General features: G+C 40.4%; 1 protein-coding gene across 11 annotated transcripts in view; it reads right to left on the bottom strand.

Moving 5' to 3' along the window:
• Positions 1–23,024, bottom strand: part of myo3b (myosin IIIB) — a 484,195-nt gene that overhangs the window by 103,633 nt on the left and 357,538 nt on the right. For all 11 annotated transcript variants that reach the window (XR_011886449.1, XM_072261905.1, XM_072261912.1 and 8 more), the window contains 2 exons: positions 19,684–19,747; positions 13,988–14,057 (listed from right to left, as the gene is read on the bottom strand). Coding sequence is in view for 10 of the 11 variants with exons in the window: in XM_072261905.1 (XP_072118006.1) it covers positions 13,988–14,057; positions 19,684–19,747 (134 nt within the window). In the remaining variant the exon portion in view is untranslated. The remainder of the gene's footprint in view (positions 1–13,987; positions 14,058–19,683; positions 19,748–23,024) is intronic.

The raw sequence follows: 23,024 nt of genomic DNA, 5'->3' as shown, positions 1-23,024 counted from the left end.
GAACAATCCCAGCATCACCTTGTGGCTGCACAATTAAACATAAATGAATGAGCAAAATAGATTGGAATGAAGAATTGATAGGGAAGCTTCCTTATTAGAATTGCAGGCCAAGTGTTATACCAAATTGGATCCATGTAGTTTTACAGGGGATATTACAGTGTATGTGCACTGATGTTAGGGAGCACCCAAAGGACTGGTAAATTGCAAATGTGAAACTGCTGTTTAAGAAGGGAGAAGGGCAAGAGATGGGAAATGACAGGCCAGTTCACCTGAGCTTGACAATTTTAGAGTCCATTATTAATGATGATTTTTTTTTGGAATGCTTGGAAGGGTATGATAAAACAGGACAATGTCAACATGTTTTCATTACGAAGAGATCACGCCTGACAAGTCTGTTAGAACTCTTTGAAGAAGCCACAAAGAGGTTAGACAGAGCAGAGTCTGTGGACGTTATGTACTTGTATTTCACGAAGAGCTTTGACCAAGTGCCACACGTGTTGTCATCATATGTACCTTGTGGTCTGATATTGGTATTATGGTTGTTCCATGACCATGATGGCTCTTCGCAAAATTTTCCATGGTTTGCCATGGCCTTCTTCTGGGCAGTGTCTTTACAGGATGGGTGACCCCAGCTATTATCAATACTCTTCACAGATTGTCTGTCTGGTGTCAGTGGTCGCATAACCAGTTGCTCATACAACCATCTCCCACCTGATCCCATGGCTTCACATAACCCTGATCGGGGGGCTAAGCAGGTGCTACACCTAGCCCTGCAGGCTAGCGATGGCAAGGAGCGCTTTACACCTCCTTTGGTAGGGACATATCCCACCACCCGCTCCTAAATAAGGTAAGAGCTTCTGATGTAAAGGCAAAGTACGAGCATGAATAGAATACTGGCTAACTAACAGAAGTCAGAGATTCTTTTCAGAATAGCTGCTGGTGACTTGTGCAGTTACACAGGGGTCAACACTGGGACAACAACTTTTCAGTTTATACTTTAACGAAATGGATGAAGGATCTGATGCAATTATAACCATGTTTTCAGATGATACCAAGTCAGGCAGAGAAGTAGTTAGCATCACAGAGGCAAAGAATCTGCAGAAGGACTTGGAAAGGTTGGGAGAATGGGCAAAGAAGTGATGGGTGGAATACAATGTAGTAAAGTGTGGGGTGATTACTTTTGTAGGAAGAATAAAGGTTTAGGCCATTTGCTAAATAGGAAAATTTTCAGAGATCAGATCTACAAAGGGACTTGGGAGTCCGAGCTCAGAATTCCCTCACGATTAGCTCGTAGGTTGAGTCAATAGTCAAGAAAGCAAATGCAACATTAGCATTCATCTTTAAAGGACTGGAATATAAAGCAAGGATGTACTGCCAAGACTTTATTGGTCAGATTGCACTTGGAACATTGTGAGCAATTTTGGGCCCAATATCTAAGGAAGGATGTGCTGGCCCTGGAGAGGATCCAGAAAAGGTTTTGAATAATGATCCCTGGAATGAAAGGTTTACCATATGAGGAACGTTCTATTTCTCTGCATCTGTACTCAGCGGAGTTCAGAAGGATGAGGTAGAGGGAAATCTCATTGAAACCTATTGGATACTGAAAGGCTTGTATAGAGTGGATGTGGACAGCATGCTTCCATCAGTAGATCCTCAGATCAGAGAGCACTCAGAATAAAGAGTTGTCCTTTAAAGCAAAAATGAAGAAGTGTTTCTTCAATTAGAGGATGGTGAGTCAGTGGAATTTGTTGCCACAGAGGGCTATAGAGTCTAAATCACTACTTGTCAGAGATTGATAAGCTCTTGATTGATAAATGGGTTAAGGGTTAGAGGAAGAATGGGTTAAAATAATCAGTAATCATTGAACTGTGGACTTGATAAGTCAAATGGCCGTATTCTGCTCCTCGATCTTATAAGAAAACTTTGCATGAAAAGGAAGCAGCATAGCTGAGGTTGCACCTGGGTAACTAATTAGACAAAACCAATCTCACTTCTTGTGAAGAAGTGCAGCTACAACTATACAACTACCTGGTTACATACAATCTCAGATTTAAGCCATTTGACTTCAGAAGTTTGGTGAATATGATTGGGTGCAGGAGCCTTTCAGTTCAAACACAGAGAGTCAGTGCTTTGTAGAGTAAGTAATATAGCAAAACTGATGTGAATGTTTTGCAGGAAACAATAGATTATGGGAGTGTAAGAAAGTTCTGTTAAGAAGCATATATGTTGCAAGAGAAGGCTCTATTGTGTTGCTGTTTACTGAGGGAAGTAACAAGAGTTGGTCTAGTAACAAAATTCCCTTTACTGAAATTAAACAGTTTCCATCTAATGATGGGGTTGCTACAATAAAGCATCAAAGGTTATACCACATCACGTAAACAATTCCTAAAGATATGCCCATCTGATTCCCCTTAAACAGAATAAACCTATGCAAACTAATCCTAATGCAATGAATTATACCAATAACTATTTGTAAATTAAATTATACTATTAACTAATTTCCAGAGACAAATATGTGCTAAATACTTATAACTTTAACCAACTGTAAATTAACTCACTGCTGAGCCAGAATCATTCAGCACAGAAGTAAGGCACTCATCCCACCATTTCCATTTTGTCCATATTCCTGCATTTGCCTACTTAACCGTGCCTATAAAAAGTATTCACCCCCCAATGGAAGTTTTCACATCTTATTGTTTTACAAAATAAGCCATAAGACTTAGGAGCAGAATTAGGCCATTCAGCCCATTGAGTCTGCTCTGCCATACCGTAATGGCTGATAATGGATCCCACTCAACCCCATACAATTGCCTTCTCGCCATATCTTTTGATGCCCTGACCGATTAGAAATGATCAACTTCCCCCTTAAATATATGCACGGACTTGGCCTCCACTGCAATCCATGGCAGAGCATTCCATAGATTTACTACTCTCTGGCTAAAAAAAATTTCCCTTTACCTCTGTTCTAAAAGGTCGCCCCTCACTTTTGGGGCTGTGCCCTTTAGTTTTGGATATCCCCACTACAGGAAACATCCTCTTCACATCCATCCTATCTAGTCCTTTCAACATTTGGTAGGTTTCAATGAGATTCCCCTGTATTCTTCCAAATTCCAATAAGTATAGGCCCACGGCTGCCAAATGCTCCTTGTATGTTAACCCCTACATTCTCAGAATCATTCTCGTGAACTTCCTCTGGGATCTCAGCAATGACAACACATCCATTCTGAGTTGTGGTGCCCAAAACTGTTGACAATAATCTAACTGCAGCCTGACCAGTGTCTTATAAAGGGTCAGCATTACCTTCTTGCTTTTATATTCTATTCCTCGTGGAATAAAAATCACAATGGAATTAATTTAGCTTACTTGACACTGATCAACAGAAAAAGACTTTTGTGTCAAAGTGAAAACAGATTTCTACAAAGTGATCTAAATCAATTACAAATATAAAACACAAAATAATTGATTGCATAAGTATGCAACCCCACCCTTCATATAACACACCAAATCATCATTGGTGCAGCCAATGTTTTAAGAACTCACAAAATTAGTTAAGGTGCCCTAGCTATATATACACCTGTGTGCAGTCAAGGTGTTTCAATTGATTGCAGTAAAAATACACCTCTATCTGGAAGGTCCCACTGCTGGTGAGTCAGTATCCTGGCAAAAACTACACCACGAAGACAAAAGAACATTCCAAGCAACTCCACGAAAAGGTTATTGAAAAGCACAATTCAGGAGATGGATACAAGAAAATTTCCAAGTCGCTGAATATCCCTTGGAGTCATTAAGTCAATCATTAAGAAATGGAAAGAATATGGCACAGCTGTAAATCTGCCTAGAGCAGACCAAATTCAAACACCGAGTGACTGTGCAGGAAGGGGACTAGTGAGAGAGGCCACCAAGAGACCTATGACATCTCTGGGGGAGTTACAAACTTAAGTGGCTAAGATGGGAGAGACTGTGCATATAACAACTGTTCACAAACGAGAGAATCTGCAGATACTGGAAATCCAAGCAACACACACAAAAGCTGGCGGAGCTCAGCAGGCAAGGCAGCATCTATGGAAAAACGTATAGTACACACTACTCTATGAAAAAAACTATATTCTGTCTGGGTAGCCTCCAACCTGATGGCATGAATATTGATTTCTCGAACTTCCAATAATGCCCTCCCCCCCCCCCATCCCGCCCACTCCTTCACCAGTCCCCGTCCCCTTTTCCGTCTCGCACCTTATCTCCTTGCCTGCCCATCACCTCCCTCTGGTGTTCCTCACCCCTTCTCTTTCTTCCATGGCCTTCTATCCCCACGTATCAGACTCCCCTTTCTCTAGCCCTGTATCTCCTTCACCAATCAACTTCCCAGCTATTTGCTTCATCCCTCCCTCTCCTGGTTTCACCTATCACCTTGTGATTCTCTCTTCCCTCCCCCATCTTCTAAATCTACCCCTCATCTTTTCTTCTCTGGTTCTGCCAAAAGGTCTCAGCCTGAAACGTCAACTGTTTTTTTTTCCATAGATGCTGCCTGGCCTGCTGAGTTCCTCCAGCATTTTGTGTGTAATACAACTGTTGCCCAGGTGCTTCACCAGTCGCAGCTTTATGAGAGTGGCAAAGAGAAAGCCACTGTTGAAAAAAACTTACACGAAATCTTGGCTAGAGTGTGCCAGAAGGCACGTGGGAGACTCTGAAGTCAGCTAGAAGAAGGTTCTATGGTCTGATGAAACCAAAACTGAGCTTTTTGGCCATCAGACTAAATGCTATGTTTGGCATAAGCCAAACACTGCGCATCATCACAAACACACCATCCCCACTGTGAAACATAGTATAGAATATAGTATAGTCATACTTTATTGATCCCGAGGGAAATTTGGTTTCGTTACAGTTGCACCAACCAAGAACAGAGTATAAGTATAGCAATATAAAACCATAAATAATTAAATAATAACATGTAAAATTATGCCAGGAAATAAGTCCAGGACCAGCCTATTGGCTCAGGGTGTCTGACCCTCCAAGGGAGGAGTTGTAAAGTTTGATGGCCACAGGCAGGAATGACTTCCTATGACGCTCAGTGTTGCATCTCGGTGGAATGAGTCTCTGGCTGAATGTACTCCTGTGCCCAACCAGTACATTATATAGTGGATGGGAGACATTGTCCAAGATGGCATGCAACTTAGACAGCATCCTCTTTCCAGACACCACCGTCAGAGAGTCCAGTTCCATCCCCACAATATCACTGGCCTTATGAATGAGTTTGTTGATTCTGCTGGTGTCTGCCACCCTCAGCCTGCTGCCCCAGCACACAACAGCAAACATGATGGTGGTGGTGGTGGTGGCTGAATCATGCTGTGGGGATGCTTCACTGCAACATGCCCTGGAAGACTTGTGAAGGTGAGGGTAAAATGAATGCAACAAAATATATGGAAATCCTGGAGGAAAACCTGATACAGTCTGCAAGGGAACTGTGACTTGCGAGAAGGTTTGTTTTCCAGCAAGACAGTGACTCCAAGCATAAGGCCAAAGCTATACAGGAATGGCTTAAAAACAACAAAGTGACTCCTGGAGTGGCCAAGTCAGAGTCCAGACCTCAATCCTACAGAGAATTTGTGGCTGAACTTGAAAAGAGCTGTTCACTCATGATCTCCATACAATCTGACAAAGTTTGAGTAGTTTTGTAAAGAAGAATGGGAAAAATTTGCAGTGCCTAGATGTGCAAAGCTGACAGAAGACCTATCCGCACAGACTCAAGGCTGTAATTGCTGGAAAAGGTACATCTACTAAATACCGACTCGAAGGGGGTGAGTAACTATGTAATCAATCATCTTGTGTTCAACAATTGTAATAAATTTAAAGCAATTTGTAGAAATTTGTTTTCACCTTGACACAAAAGAGTGTATTCAGCTGATCAGTGTCAAAAAAGCCAAATGAAATCCACTGTGATTCAATGTTGTAAAACAATAAAACATGAAAACTTCCAAGTGGGGGGCGGGGTGAGTACTTTTTATAGGCATTGTATGTTCCTATCTAAATGATTCCTATACAATTGTATCTGACTCTAGCACTTCCTCTGCAGCAACAAATAACTTTCCCCTTATATCCCTTTAAAACTCCTTCCTTTCACGTTAAACCTATGGCCTCTTGTTTTTGATACCCTTGCTGTTATTCTTACTATCTACCCTATCCGTGCTTCTTATAATTTTATATTCCGCTGTCAGGTCACCCCTCAGTCTCTTTTGTTCAAGGGAAAACAAACCCCAGATATGCAATCTCTCCCCTTAACTATTGTCCTCCAATCTAGGCAACATCCTGATGAACCTCCTCTGCACTCTCCATCCTACAATCAGAACTGCACACAAGACTCATAGTGGGCTAAACACAAGAGATTCTACAAAGGCTGGAAATCCAGAGTAACACCTACAAAATACTGGAGGAATTCAGTAGGTCATGCAGCATCTATGGAAAGGAATAAACTGTCAATGTTTCAGGCTGAGACCCTTCTTCAGGACTGGAAAGGAATGGGGAAGAAGCTGGAATAAACAGGTGGGGGGAGGGAAAGGAGTACAAGCTAGCAGGTGGGTGGCGGAGGTGAGAGCTGGAAGGTGATAGCTGTAAAAGGTAAAGGGCTGAAGAAGAAGAAATCCAATAGAAGAGGAGAGTAGAGCATGGGAGAAAGGGAAGGAGGAAGGGCACCAGGAAGAGGTGATTAGCATGTAAGGACAAGATAAGGGGTAAGTGGGGAGCCAGTGTGTGGAATGGAAGAAGAGGGAAGGGGAGGGAAAGAATTACTGGAAGTTAGAGAAATCAATGTTCATGCCATCAAGATGGAGGCTACTCAGATGGAATATGTAGTGTTGCTCCTCCAAGCTGAAACTGGCAGTAGAAGAAGCCATGGACTGACATGTCAGAATGGGAATGGGGATTGGAATTAAAATGGTTGGCCACCAGGAAATCCTGGTGAGCGAAGGTACTCAAAATTCCCAATCCCCATTCCAATTCCAAGTGGGCTAATCAGAGTTTTGTAAAGTCCCAACATACGCTCAGTGGCTACTTTATTGGGTATCTCCTGAACATTAAAAAGTGGCCACTGAGTGTATGTTCTTTGCTGCTGTAACCCGTCCACTTCAAGGCCCAACGTGTGGTGTGTTCAGAGATGCTCTTGGGCACACCACTGTTGTAATGCCTGGTTATTTGAGATACCATCACCCTCCCACCAGCTTGAACCAGACTGGCCATTCACTGCATGTTTTTTATTTATCACACTATTCTCTGTAAACTAGAGACTGTTGTGCATGAACATCCCAGGAGATCAGCAGATATCCATACCCTCTCATTGGGCATCAACAATCATGCCACAGTCAAAGTCACTTGTACTGTATCATATTTCTTCTTCATTCTGACATTTGGTCTAAAAAACAATTGAACCTCTTAACCTCGTCTGTATGTTTTTATGCATTGAGTTGCTGCCACATGATTGGCTGATTAGATATTTGCATTAACGAGCAGATATACAGGTGTACCTAATAAAGTGGCCACTAAGTGTATGCCTCAACCTATGAAGGCAAGCATGCCATATGCCTTCCTCACTACTCTATCTATCTGCATAGGTATATTCAAGGAAAAATGGATTAATCCTCTCTTCATCAAAATTTTTCATGCCCTGCCTTTACCATGTATGTCCTATTCCTATGTGATTTCCCAAAATTCATCACTTCACATTTGTCGGGATTAAATTTCATCAACCAATGCCCCACACGCTTTCTATCTGATCTATACCCTCCTACGGTCTTAGACAACATTCTTCTCTGCCGCAATACACAAACTTTTGTGTTCTCTGCAAACATTCCCAATGCTCAGATCAGGTTTTCAGTTGAAAGAACTAAGAAACTGAGTTAAAGTTAATACCTTCACTACAGACATCAATAATTCATATTGATAAATTTTCCAAAGAAGATTCATACACAATTTGCATTGTATAATACAAGTTTGTGTATTATTGTTCACTAATTAAGTACAGCAAAAAATAAATTCCATAATATACTTTCTTACATTGACTATTACTACTAAATACAGGATAATATCAATTTTTTAATGTGTTATAATTGCAATAAAAATATTTACAAGAATAAATTGCGAAATGCCTTTTCATTCTTTACATTCAAAGTCAATGATTTCAATAATGTTCTATTACATTGCTACTCACCAATTGCAAGGTTGCTGCTCATATGGTCCACTGTGTGGTAAACTACTACAATAATTGAAGGGCTTCCTCCTCCAGCCCGATCCCTCCCTCTCCAATAGCCGAAGAACCCTACACTGGTCCTTCCCTCAAACATCTTGTATCTGATTGTTCAGAACCTCCATTGTTCAACATCTTGCTTAGCTGGTTTGTCATCTCATACTCTCGTTAAACTCACTGAGGTTCCATTCCTACTGGTCCCTTTAGACTCACCCAGACTCTGGTTCCTGTGCTCCATAAAAAATAGTAGATACTACTGTGTAACATCTTTAAAAAAAAAGTGAAGTAAAACCGCGTTGAGGTACTAATAGTAGTAATATTCAATCGTCCAGAAAATCTGTCAGTCCAGCACCACCAAATTTTTGAGTGCCAGAATATTGAAATTTTAGGGTACATGATTTTTGCTGAATTTATTTAAAATATTATTTACTTATTTAAAATTTCACTAATTTCCATATTAAAACTCCATCTTTATGTGACACTGCCTTCAAACAGCTTCCATCCTGACTTCCACCTTCTCTCCTATAGTCTCTCATGAACAATGCCTGATATGCCTCCAGCCCTACTACCAGCAGCAACATTGCTGTGTACATGTCCTCTTTTGTGAACTTGACACCATTGATAGCTCTCAGGAACATCGCCACTTCCTCCAGGTACTGGACAAATGTCTGATAACTCCCATATTTCTCTGGGTTACTGGCATCCCCTTCGTATCCACTACCTACTATCATCACTTCTCCACCTACAGAAGCTGGTCCTTATTACTTCACTCTTAATAAATGCTGTACCACTCTCCCCAAACGGCTTTCGTCACTGCCAATGTCGTGGCTGTAGGCTCCTCTGTGTTGCTGATAATTATGGGCAGTAACAACAGAATAAGATACGAGCAAGTCAGTCAAAAACTCATAGTTAGCACCAGTGAGTGATATAACAATGTTTTAAAAATCATTCCATATAGTATACATTTCTTAAGCATACACCCACATTGAAGAAACTATGTTTGCAGATCTCATGCTACCATGAAAAGCAAAAAAAAAGTGCTTTGCATTGTAAAGTACATACCAGCATGGAGGCGAATTTGTGTTGTGATTGGGGGTGAGGCCATCCATGCACACATCAAGAAACAGAAGTTCAAAAAAAGTTGTAACAATTTACGTACTTTTATTTCTAGACAAATTCTATATGAGTGAATTTTATTCCACATCTCAAATTTTTGGGTATGATTTGTGAATTAAGGGTGAATGCTCATAATGTGTGTGTTGGGGGGGGATTCATCTGTCATGCAAATGTTACAAGATCATGTCAATCTTAAACTCTCAAGCTATCGAGAGCTATAAATCTCAACTAGGAAACAGATACTGGGTAATGCTAGTATTGAATATACAGTATCATCTCATTGAAGATCTGACTTGGCATTACTTTGGCACTTTTCAAGATTGTATTCTGCATGTTAAGTTTCTCTATGGCTTAAATAGTGAACAAATTCAGATATATTAAGCAGACGTCATCTCATATTTGATCTAGCTTGCAAAATTGCAACATCTAAGGAAATGGCAGTGACAAATGGCAAAGTAGTTCACCAGCGGAGAGCAATAGTAAAGGCCACAGTTCCAAAGGCAAGATTAAAAATAGGTGGTTTGAAAGCTATTACAATTGTAACAGAAGTCACCACATCTATATTAATTCAAAGTGAGAGTTTTAACCACCAGAAAAAAACACACACATATCCTCAACATGGAGAGGTAACACCAGGATAGGTAGGTGGAGTCCTTGAGACCATTAACATTGATCTTCTTGTGGTAAAGTTTCTGTGGGCACTGATGTTTTGGAGCCTGGTAAGGCCATGGTCAGTTCAGCAGTCATCAGTTCCTGTCATGACATAGATAATGAGGGCATCTGTTTGTTCCTCACATAAATGATCATAAGATCTTATAGGTGCCTGAGCTTGGATCCGGGGTGGTAATCAACATATCATGAGTTAATCTTTCTGATGTAACAGGGTGTTGGTTATGACAAGACTACGCTTCAAGCATTTTGTCTGAAGCAAGACTGCACTGGAGATAGCTCCCGCAGCACTTCTGCCTTGCCAGTCAATTGCATCTTTTCCTGCCAAGTCACCCTGTAGGATCTGTTTGTCTTTTTCTGAGATGTAAAATAGGATTTTTTTTTCAAAGGTTCGAGATGAAATTACTCTTAATCTCATCTGTCACTACTGAGGTTGGTGTGCATGCACTGATGATTACAGCATATCAATTCCATTTTAAAGTGATTCAAGGATCATGAAGTATTCAATAATCCCTCAGGGAGAGTTGCTAAGACAACAAACAAGCTCAGTCTAGTGGTAAAGCCCATTCTATGAAAGCAGTGTTCTTCTTTCCATTTGTTCTTCCAGAAGAAAGTGCAGCCATTGCCCTGCTCTTTGAGATGACCATATCTGACCTGTCACATATCACTCAGTACTGCCACATTCAGTTTTACTATTGCTAGGTCTGCCAATAAGGGACTTTTCATATTAGGCTTGGAACCGCATACAACAGAGGGATAGGGGCAGATATTCACGGCATCTTCAGAATGTCATAATCTACGGTCATTCTAGATTCTAGACCATCCTCAACAAAGGAAATAAACTCTCCAACATGGTAACTACAGAGCGATCTCCCTGTTTTTTTGCTACAAGGGAAGTCATTGCCAGAGTCCTCCTTAGCTGCCCTTGTTTTGACAGTCAAAGGGCTGCACTCTGAATTACAGTGTGGGTTCCATCCATCTAGGGGTGGCATAGTGGACATGATCTTCAAAGCGTAATTACTTCAAAGGAAATACAAGCACCACACGTGGCCTTTGAGATCACTAAAACCTTTGACTCTGGCATGAATAGGAGCTGTGGAACACTCAAATTTGATTATCCCAGAAATATATCTACATCCACTTTACAAGGGCAAGCCTCCTAACCAAAGGGATCACAACAGAAACTACAGAGGCTACTTAAGTGCACACCTGTATCAAGCTAGGCTGTGAAATCTTTTATGAATATTATAAGTTTCAAAAAGATTATCTCCTATTCTTCTAAATTTGCGAGAGACCAGTCCCAATCTTTTCGATCTCTCCTCACAGAACAAACCCACCATCCCTATAAGAGGTCTAATAAACCTTTGCCGTATTTAATTTATGGCAAAGCCAAGTTTTCTTAGGCAAGGAGACTAAAACCACAAACAAAAGAGAAAATCTGCAGATGCTAAAAATTCAAACACACACAAAATGCTGGAGGAACTCAGCAGGCCAGGCAGCATCTTTGGAAAAGAGTACAGTTGACGATTTAGGCCACTACCCTTCAGCAAGATTGAAGACACCACACAGATGGCACTTGGTCTCACCAAGGCATTAAACCATTACAGTACGACTTCCTTATTCAATGTCCTACTAGACCCACATTTGGCCTTTAGTAACTTGTGTAGAAACATCTGCTAGGTTCCCTTTGAATTTCAACGCTGATCTCTCACCATTTTAACCAATACTCTGCTTTTCTGTTATGTTTATCAAACTGGATGACCTCACAATTTTCTACATTGAGTTACATCTGCCATGTTCTCACCTAGTCAGTTTCTTTAAATCCCCTGGAAGCCTCTTTACTTTCTCCTCCAAATTCACAATCCCAACAATTCTCTATTTCATCAACAAAGTTGAAAATATGAAAAAAATTGGTTTCCTCAAATAACATGTTGATTACAAAGAGCTGGGTTCATGGTACAGATACCTGTTGTACTTCATTAGTCAAGCCCTCCAACCTGAGAAAGATGCCTAGTCCAGTAACCAATCCTCTACACATGTCAACATTTCACCTCTGATTCTATGTGTCCTAACCTTGATAACCAACCTCCTGCAAGGGACATGTAAAATCTAAATGCTTAAGATCCACTCATCCCTCCTCATTTATCTACTAGTTACATCCTTAGAGAACTCAAATAGATCAGCCAAACATAACTTACCGTTCATTATGGATAGCAGATAGGATCAGAAGTATACATGTGAAACACTTCATTATTTCAAGAGGTAGACAAGTGAATAAGATGTTCGATTCCACATATAAGAATCCACTGAACTGAATAAAGGAATAACGTCTTCCTTAAGTACAATGACAGTAATATAGTCATTTGAAAAGATCAGAGACTGAGAAAGCCTGCAAGAGGTTAAATCTTTAATTAAGTGAATATGTGAATCACCCTTTCATTGTAAAAACTAAAGTAGTGTAGTATATGTAAACATGAGATATCTATATGTGTATCTACATTGAAATCTGAGAGTGAAATAAGCAAGATGTACATGTTTCAGCAGTTCTTGTCTTTTTCTAATTTATTATACTCCTGGCACTTCATATTACATGGCTTCTTACAGGAGCAGGTTAAAATCATAGCCTGTGGGATAAACAATGGGCATCTGTGGGCAGCATTGATGGGCAGTTTTAACTACCTGCCAACTGTGTTCCACGAGTCGTGGAGGGTCAAAATCATCCCTGTATTTTCAGCTTCTAAATTGAGTTCACTGCAGAGTAATTTTGTTTAGAAAATTAGATCCATTAAATAAGGTTAATGGAAGGCATTGTGAAATTGATTTCCAGAACACATACATATTTGACATAAGCCTGGATATTTTTGCTGAAACTCATCACCAGCAGTGAGATCTCAATTGAATTTTGGTCGGTTGCATCAAAATGGCCTATCTTGTTCTGTCAGGCTGCATGATAGACCGACAAAGAGACAATGAGCAACTGTAGAGTTGCAGGCCATGCACACAGTGCTGGGGTTGTTTCATAGTGAGCCCTGGAGAGGGTCCAGAGGAGGTTCACGAGAATTATCCCAGGAATGAGGGGTTAATGTATTTGATGGCACTGGGCCTTTACTGCTGGATCTTAGAAGAAAGAGGGGAGATCTCGTTGAAGCTTATCAAATATTGAAAGATCTAGATCAGGTCGATGCGGAGAGGATGTTTCCTATATTCACAGACCGGAGGGCACAGCCTCAGAATGGAAGGATGTCCCTTTTACACAGAGATGAAGAGGAATTTCTTTAGCCGAAGGGTGGTGAACCTGTGGAATTCAATGCCACAGCCATCTGTGCAGGCCAAGTCATTGGGTATATTTAAAGTGGAGGTTGATAGGTTCTTGATTACTAAGGGTGTCAAGGGTTGTGGGGAGAGGACAGGAGAGTGGGGTTGAATGGGATAATGAATCAGCCATGATGGAATGGTGGAGCAGGCTCAATGGAGTGAATGGCTTAATTCTGCTCCAATGTCTCACGGGCTACAATTAAACTATTCTAGAAGCCATTTAACAGCCAAAATCTGAAGCATAAGTGATGAGAAATCCTCATCAAAGTCCAGCTCTGCTTCTGGATTCCACAGGGAATCCAGTGGAAGCAGGTCTAAAGCTTGGCCAGTCACTTTGACATTTCTACATTCACATGGGAATCCTGAAAGTTACTGGCACCTAAGCTGAGAACTACTTCGAATTCTGTATGAAAGGGCCAGGTTTCCTCGCAAAAATGCAAGCTATAATTGTGAAACAACTGAAAACAAACTGGGTTTGACTAAACCAGCTTCATGGCACCTAACATGCATCAGAATAATTTCCCTTCTTTGAGAATGCAATTAAAGCATTTTTTTTCTACAGGTGGATGGTCACGGGTTTGCTAAGGAGGGAAATTTTTTCGTGCAAATGCCATGATTCAGTAACAAGTCTGTACTTTATTTCATGCTGAGGCTTACCTTTCATAACTGGATGTGACGTAGGTGGTAGTTCACTTGCTGATCGTTGATTTGTTACTTCATCAGAAGCCTTTCAACACAAGTTTAAACAATCAAAAATTACCAACAATAATGTTAAAAATCAAAGAATATACTCAAATTTTATGTTCTAAAAATTAATTTAAAATAATACTAATTGTAGACAAACAAATAAACTCAATGGTGTAGGAGTGCATTGGGGTTCAGCTACACCCCAGGGTTTTGAAATTGTGGAGGCATTTGATTCTGGAATAGTTCCGGGGGAGTGGTATTGCAAATGTCACTTCACTTGTGTTGTAGGAAAGACAGATGAGCTCAGGGCATGGATCAACACATGGAATTATGATATTGTTGCCTTTAGTGAGACTTGGTTGCAGGAGGGGCAGGACAGGTAGCTCAGTATACCAGGGTTCCTTAGAATGCTAGAGATCGAAGGTGGATGGGTGAAGTTAATAACCAGGGAAAAAGTCACAGCAGTGCTTAGTCAGGACAGACTGGAGAACTCATCCAGTGAATCTTTATGGGTGGAATTTAGGAATAAGAAATATATGAGCACATTAATGCGGCTATATCATAGACTACCCATGGGATTTAGAGGAAAAAATTTATAGAGAGATCGCAGACTGTGATAGTAGGTGATTTTAAATTTCCACACATTGACTGGATTCCCATACTGTAAAAGGACTAGATGGGATAGAATTTGTCAAATGTGTTCAGGAAAGTTTCCTTAATTGGTAACCAGAAGTCCCAACGAGAGAGAGTACAATACTTGATCTCCTATTACAGAATGAGACAGGTCAGTTAACAGAAGTTTATGCAGGCGAACAGTTTACAGCTAGTGATCATAATGCCATTAGTTTCAAGGTAATTATGGAAAGGGATATGTCAGGTCCTTGGGTTGAGATCCTAAATTGGAGAAAGGCCAACTTTGTTGGTATCAGAAAGAATCTGGCAAGTGCGGATTGGGACAGGTTATTTTCTGGCAAAGTTATACTTGCTAAGTGGGAGGCCTTCAAAAGTAAAATTTGGAGAGCACAAAGTTAGTATGTGCACATCAGAATAAAAGGCAAGGATAACAGGTTTAGGGAACTTTGATTTTCAAGAGATATTGAGGCCCTTGTTAAAAAAAAGGAGATGCATAGCAGGTATAGGCAGAAAGGAATAGATGAGGTACGTGAGGAGTATAAAAATACAAAATAACACTTAAGAAAGAAAACAAGAAGTCTCAAAGAAGGCAAAAGGTTGCTCCAGCAGACAGGGTGAAGGAGAACCTTAATGACTTCGACAGATAGACTTCTACAGTGCAAGAAGATTGTAATTGGTCCTCTGGAAGATCAGAATGGCAATCTATGCATGGTGCCAAAAGATATGGGAGAAATCTTGAATAGATTTTTTGCATCTGTATTTAATTGGGAGATGGACAGAGTCTATAGAAGTGGGGCACAGCAGCGGCAAGTTCATGGGCCATACACAGATTACAGAAGAGGATGTTTTGTTGTCCTGAGGCAAATTAGAGTGGATAATTCCCCAGGGCTTGACAAGGTGTTCCCTTGGACCCTGTGGGAGGTGAGTACAGAAATTTCAGGGGCCTTAGCAGAGATATTTAAATCATCCTTAGCGACAGGTGAGGTATCGAAGGATTGGAGGATAGCTATTGTTGTTGCACTGTTTAAGAGAGGGTCTAAAAATAAACCAGGAAATTATGGGCTTGGGAGCCTGACATCACTAGTGGGAAATGTTATTGGATAGTATTCCAAGGCACTGTATATATGAATGTTTGGATAGACAGAGATTGAATTGGGGTAGTCAGCTTGTCTTTCTGCATGGAAGGTCATGTATAACCAATCTTATAGAATTTTTTTGAGGAAGTTACCAGGAAAGTTGATGAAGACAAGTCAATGGATGTTTTCTAAATGGATGGTAGCAAGTCATCTCACAAGTTCCTGCATGGGAGGTTGGTCAAGAAGGTTCAGTTGTTTGGCATTCAAGATGAGGTAGTAAAATGGATTAGGCATTGGCTTTGTGGGGAAGCCAGTGAGTGGTAGTAGATAGTTGCCTCTCTGACTTGAGGCCTGTGACTAGTAGAGTGCCACAGGGATCTGTGCTGGGTCCACTGTTGTTTGTCATCTGCATCAACAATCTGGATGATAATGTGGTTAACTGAATCAGCAAATTTGTGGATGACACCAAGATTGAGGGTGTAGTGGATAGCACGGAATACTATCAAAGCTTTCAGTGTGATCTGGACCAACTGGAAAAATAAGCTTAAAAATGGCAGATAGAACTTAATGCAGGCAAATGAGAGATTTTGCACTTTGGGAGGACCAACCAGAGTAGTTCTTACACAGTGAGAGGTAGGGCACTGACTGTGGTAGAACACAGGAATCTGGGAATACAGATCCACAATTCATTGAAAGAGGCATCACAGCGAGATAGGTTCATAAAGAAAGCTGTTGGCACATTGGCCCTCATAGATCACAGTACTGAGTACAGGAGTTGAGAAGTTATGTTGAAGATGTATAAGACCCTTTTGAGGCCTAATTGGGAGTATTGTGTGCAGTTTTGTTCACCGACCTACAAGAAAGATGGAAACAAGATTGAAAGAGTACAGAGAAAATTTACAAGGATGTTGCTGGGACTGGAGGACCTGAGTTATAAGAAAAAATCGAATAGGTTTGACCTTTATTCCCCAGAATGTAGAAGACTGAGTGTGGATTTGATAGAGGAATACAAAATTATGATGGCTATTGATAGGGTAAATGCAAACAGGCTTTTTCCACTGAGGTTTGCCGAGACTACAACTGATCATGGGTTAAGGGTGAAAGGTGGTATGTTTAAGGGGAACATGAGGAAAAACGTCTTCACTCTGAGGGTGGTGAGAGTGTGGAATGACTGACAACACAAGGTGGATGCAACTTTGATTTCAAGGTTTAAGAAAGTTTGGATAGGTACATGAATGGCAGGAGCATGGAAAGCTATGGTCTGGGTGCAAGTCAATGGGTCTAGGCAGCTTAAACAGTTTAGCACAGACTAGGTGGGCTGGAGTGCTGTAGTTTTCTATGACTCTATGGCAGTCTTTAAGAAGGGCAGGAGGCAGAAGAAAGGAAGTTATAGGCCAGTTAGCCTGACTTAATGGCTGTGAAGATGTTGGAGTTCACATTTAAAAATGAGATTTTTAGGTACTTGGAGACACATGATAAAATAGACCAAAGGGAATCTTGTCTGAAAAATCTGTTGGAATTCTTTGAGGAATTAACAAGCAGCTTAGACAAAGAAGAGTCAGTGGATGTTGTTTACTTGGATTTTCAGAAGACCTTTGACAGGATGCTGCATATGAGGCTGCTTAACAATATAAAGGCTCACAATATTACGGGAAGGATGGTATTACAGCATAGATAGAAGATTGGCTGACTGACAAGAGGCAAAGGGTGGGAATGAAAGAAGCCTGGTCTGGTTGGCTGCCGGTGTGATGTGGTTGGTGTTGGGACCACTTCTTTTCATGTTATGTGTTAATGATATGAAAGAAGGAATTGATGGATTTTTGACTAAGTTTGCAGATGATACAGAAATACAAAGATAAGGGCAGGTAGTGTTGAGGAAGCAGGAAGTCTTGAAAACAGGGGTTCCCAACCAAGACTCCACAGACCCCTTGGAAGAAGGTTGGAAAACCCTGCTGTATAAACACCTTGACAGATTGAGAGAACATGCAAAGAAGTGGCAAATGGAATATTGTCCAGGGAAGTGCATGCCATGCACGTTGGTAGAAGGAATAAAGGCATAGACTATTTTCTGAATGAGCAGAAAAGGGATTGGGAACTTATGCAAGATTCCCAAAAGGTTACCTTGCAGGTTAGATCAGTGGTAAGAAAGGCAAATGCAATGTTAGCATTCATTTCAAGAGGACTAGAATATATGAGCAAGTATGTGATGCTGAGGCCTTGTGTGGCATTGGTCAGACCACACTTGGAATATTGTGAGTAGTTTTGGGCTCCTTATCTAGGAAAAGATGTGCTGGCATTGAAGAGGGTCCAGAGGAGGTGCACAAGAATGATTCTGGGAATAAAAAGTTTAATATAAGTGCAGCATTTGATGCCTCTCGCCTGTACTCACTGGAGTTTAGAAGAATGAGGGGTGAACCTATTGAATATTGAAAGGTATAAATATAATGGACATGGTGTTTCCTATAGTGGAGGAGTCTAAGACCAGAGGGCACAGACTCAGAATAGAGGGACATCAATTCAGAACAGAGATGAGGAGGAATTTCTTTAGCAGAGGGTAGTGAACCTGCGGAATTCTTTACACTGTGGGCTATGGAGACCAAGTCATTGAGTAAATGGGGCCACGTATTTACAATTGAAAACATGAATTGTTACGTCATGCATTAATTGCAAACAAATAAGGAAATGGTTATCAGAAACTATAAACTTAAATGTTTCATTAGAAATTACCCTTATAATTTAAAGTAAGAGCATCCATATTTCATACGCAACTTAACAGCTAATCTTATGAAAACAACACTGCTGATAATGTAGGTGTCTTTTTGTAATTAACTAGCTATGTTTTCTGAGTAGAATAATGCATTTCAATTGTATGGATGCAGGAACTTGCTACTTTTTCAACCTTCAACTTGTCTTGAACACATGGTGCATCAGTAATTGTACACTACTGACTTCAAAATTTTATTTATATTTTTTAATAAAAGAACAATGAAAAGTATTAATCTCTTTAAGATTTCTAACAACTTACTCCAAAATGCATACCTTTTAATCTTACAAATGCTTAACAGAGTTACCGGCAAATCTATGCATTTTTATTTCATCCTTTCAACATCAAGTGGTAAGCAGCAAAAACTGGATCATACATCAAAGACTATGTGCGGCTCCAAGTCATAGAATGACTCTTCCATTTCACATATTGAATTCAAGCAGAATATCAAAGTGCTACCAAAGAACCTCAGGTCTTTACAGAGAAAAGGGCTTTAACATCTGTAGAATGTGAAGTGCAAGACAAATCACCTCAGGGAAATGCTAGCGTTTATTCGCAGCAGCAAATTTCCAGCCTTTTGATTCTCTTATTCACTGTACCACCCTGTCTCTCCACTGAACCAGTTCTATGCAAGCAGCCCTTTGTCTCAAAAACTTCAAACATTACTATAGTGGTTTCATGTTAAGATAGTATACCAAAGCCACTCTGAATAAATTTCAGACCTATGCATTTAGGTTTTGAAAAGATTGAGAGACAGTATGTGAGAGAATGAGTTGGCGGGGTGGTGACAGATGGAGTGTGGGGGGTTTTGAGTTGGGGGAGTAAGCTACAGAGTGTGAGTGGAAACGTTGAGATGGAAGAGGGCGAGAAAGGAAATGAGTGGGTGTGAAAGGCAGCAAGAGGGGTTGAGAGAGGGGTGGTCAAAAGAGGGGGTGAGAAGGGTGGAGAGAGGGGGCCAGAAGGGGAGAGGAGGGGGTGAGGGAGGAAAAGAGAGGGAGGAGAAAGAGGGTTAAGAGAGAGTGCTGAGAGAGGCACTTTGCAAGAGAGGGGCTCTAACAGGGTGCCAGAGAAGGATTTGTGAGGATGCCTATGGAAAAAACTAATTGAATGAGAGTTAGTATGCAAAGATTGTGTTTATGACAGAGGGGAAGATGAGCCCATAAGAGCATGGGATGGGGGAGTGACAGTGTTACCTTTCCATCTTTCACACTCTGGACTTTAATGCCTTCTTCTTGAGATGCAAAATAACTGATGTGACTGTAAAAAAAGTAAACAAATGTAAAGTTCAAAGCTACAAAACTATAATTATATAAGATATAAATATAATGTAGATGAAACAGAAAAGCACTTAATGACACATTGATCATCATTATATATGCAGAATTTCTGCCAGAGTTACTTTGCTAATTTCTTCATCAAGAATACACAAAATCATTGACATGGCACAGTTCGTGATGGAGGGCACTCAGTAAATCCACTCCTTAACACGTGCATTCACTCACACATAAGCGTTGCCTTGTCACTCTGCTGTCATTGCTGTGTGTGCAGGCACTTCCCTGGTATAGTCTCATAATTAACCCATTGTTTTCCCTCCGCATTGCTACATACATGCAGAGTCAGACACCAAAGCTCAGTTTAATTTCATTCTTTATTTGTACTTACCTGTAAGTGTGCGACTGTGTTGAGCGCTCTGCTCTTTCACGCTGTCATCTCTCGGCAGTCCTGCGGTGTCAGCTGTGTGCTAAACTGAGCTGAGCAACTTTCCCACCATACATGGCAGAACATTCCATTTCGTTAGTTATGGGGATATGTAAATGTCTATACAGTATGCTGTTTGTATACTGTATTTAAGGCAGAGACTTCTGTTTATTTTGTGATATGATTGTCACTGCATTATGCGGTGCACCATGCTCTAATTCATGTGTAGTCCTAAATTAACTTTGTTGGTAATTAAGGACATTATGTCCTGGTGCCTAATAAAAGGAGTTCATCATCCTGAGTATGAGAGAGAGATAGGGGCTGCCAGAAGTTCAAACTGGACAAGACTAAGTATGGAGTTATTACTGTGTTTTCTTGTAAATATACTTTTGTAAATATTGGCATTTTTCTTTTCACTAGTTTCCACTAAATTTTGTAAATTTGATCTAAGTGCTAGTTGACTCCAGCCAATCTTTCTTTGGTCACAACCCAGATTTCTAACACAGTGTACATCAAAAGTGCACCATCTGCACTAAAGCTTATGCTGATTAAACTGACTTCTGAAATAGCTTTCAATCAAAAGTACACAGGAGTTTCACAAACCAATAAACCTTGCAGAAATGGAAGGCAAGCATGTTCCTAGTTTGTTCATTAGAAGCTTAGCAAGCACACTTTATTTCTGGAATGGATGAAGTGTAGAGAAATCGTGTTGAAACCGATCATTCAGATTCACTCTTTACCAGATCAGCTCTGATTTACACTGACAGGAAACTTTCTTTTTATTTTATAATATTCTAATGTAAATAAATAAGGGCAGTGATAGCAAGGTTGTTCATATAACCAATCAAATCTAAAACCTTCTATCTGCTTTTTTTACGTTATGTTCCCACACCACATTTTACTGTAAATGTCAAAGGTTCTAACCATTTAGGCCTATTTTATATTTCTAGTCAAACAAGGCAATTCTGACCTCACTGAAGGAAGAATCTTACACTATTTGTCAGTCAATCCTGCTGTAGGAACCTGCAAGGAGACCAGGAGAGGAGCTCAGTCTTGCTGTATTTTCGTCGAGGATGCTGTCAGGTATAGTACAGGGGACACAATCTCAAGGACTAAGTAGATGGGCGGAATCTACTTGCAGGACTGTAGGGAAGAATGGAAAGGGGAAATAAACTTTGCTTAATGTTTATAACTACATAAGCATGGTTTAGGTGATTATATTTTATCAGTTTATAATTATTTATTTTTTCCTTTATTTTGGTTTTATCATTTAAATTTTTCTGAACTTTGAGAGAAGGAAGAGCTGTGATAGGGCTTTACAGGCTCTCAGGATTGAACAGGCTCTTTAGAAGCAAGCCTACTTGTTTGCTGTTTGCTCCCATCTCAAATATTGTGCCAACAGGATCAGTCAGTGCACAAAGATCTGGAAGTGGGGTGACAGATGGGTGGCAGAGCATAGCAGCAAGCCCTGGCTCACAACCTTTCTCTTGTAATGTTCATCTCTCTGTGATTTGGTGATTCATCATTTAAACTCAATCAACATAATGAAAAAAGTTTTGAACTCTTCTCCAGCTTCCAGCCAGGTCCCAGTGTTGATTTTAACTGATGTTTTGATGACAAACTCTGCCATCCTCTTCAGGGATGATGCCTAGGCATGTCCAGTCCTGTGATATGTATATTCTCAACAAAGACAAAAGACTTGCTCTAAGTAATAACTGGAATACGGTTTTAAACAAAGTGAGACAGCGGAAGCATGTTTTGTCAAGGACTAACCAATCAGGATGGACAGACAACGGGAGTTGCAAATGTATAAAACTTTGTTTCAACTGTACTTGAAGTTTTGCATGCAGCCCTGGTTAACCCGTTACAGAAAGGATTTGGAGACTTTGGAGATGGCACAGAAGATGTTTACCAGGATGCTGCCTGGATAAAGGAAATGACATATGAGGAGAGGTTGTACAAACTTGGATTATTATCTCTGAAAAGTCACAGGCTGAGAGGAGATCTAATGTAAGTATACAAAATTATAAGAGGCATAGTCAGAGTCTGTTTTTCCCAAAGTAGAAATGACGAATACTAGAGAGGAGCAAATTTTAATTTGATGTGATTATTCTCCATGTAACTGTGTACTAACTGCAGCATCTACACCATTGATCCAACACCACCTGCCATGTATGGCATTGCTGATGCTAGGTTAATATTCTGGAAATCCCCAAGTGCAACAACAGCCATAACTTTAAATTGTTCAACACTTGTAATATCGCTAACTTCTCAACATGCAGCACAGAAGCATTACAATAAGAAATTTAAGCGATCAAAGCCAATGAACAAAAATGTGATCACAGAGGTAGGTTTTAACTCACATCTTAAAGGAGAGAGAATAAGATGGAAAGGTTCATGGAGGGAATTCCAGAAAATTATGGAATAACAAATGAATGTGCATTTTCTAATACTGGAAAAATTAAATTTGGGGATGATTAAGAGACCCAGATTACATTAGCAAACATGTTTTAGAGAATTGCAAAGGGGGAGGGGTAGGGAGAGAGGGGGAGAGAGGGAGAGGGAGATGAAAGATGAGCTGCTATTCCTATTCTCACTGCAATAGTTGTACATTCCTATGCTCACCTGCTGCAATTTGCCTATCGCCACAGTAGATTTACAATGGATGCAATCTCACTGGGTCTTCACTTGGCCTTGGGCCACCTAGACAACAACAATACCAACATCGGGCTACTGTTTATTGATTACGACTCAACATTCAGCTCAATCATCTCCTCAGTATGAATTAATCAGCTTCAAAACCTGGGCTTCTGTACCTCATGACAAGGGTGAGCAG

The sequence above is a fragment of the Mobula birostris genome, chromosome 6 (genome assembly GCF_030028105.1).
Source record: "Mobula birostris isolate sMobBir1 chromosome 6, sMobBir1.hap1, whole genome shotgun sequence".
NCBI lineage: Eukaryota > Metazoa > Chordata > Chondrichthyes > Myliobatiformes > Myliobatidae > Mobula > Mobula birostris.
This window is presented reverse-complemented; position numbering and strand designations above follow the sequence as displayed.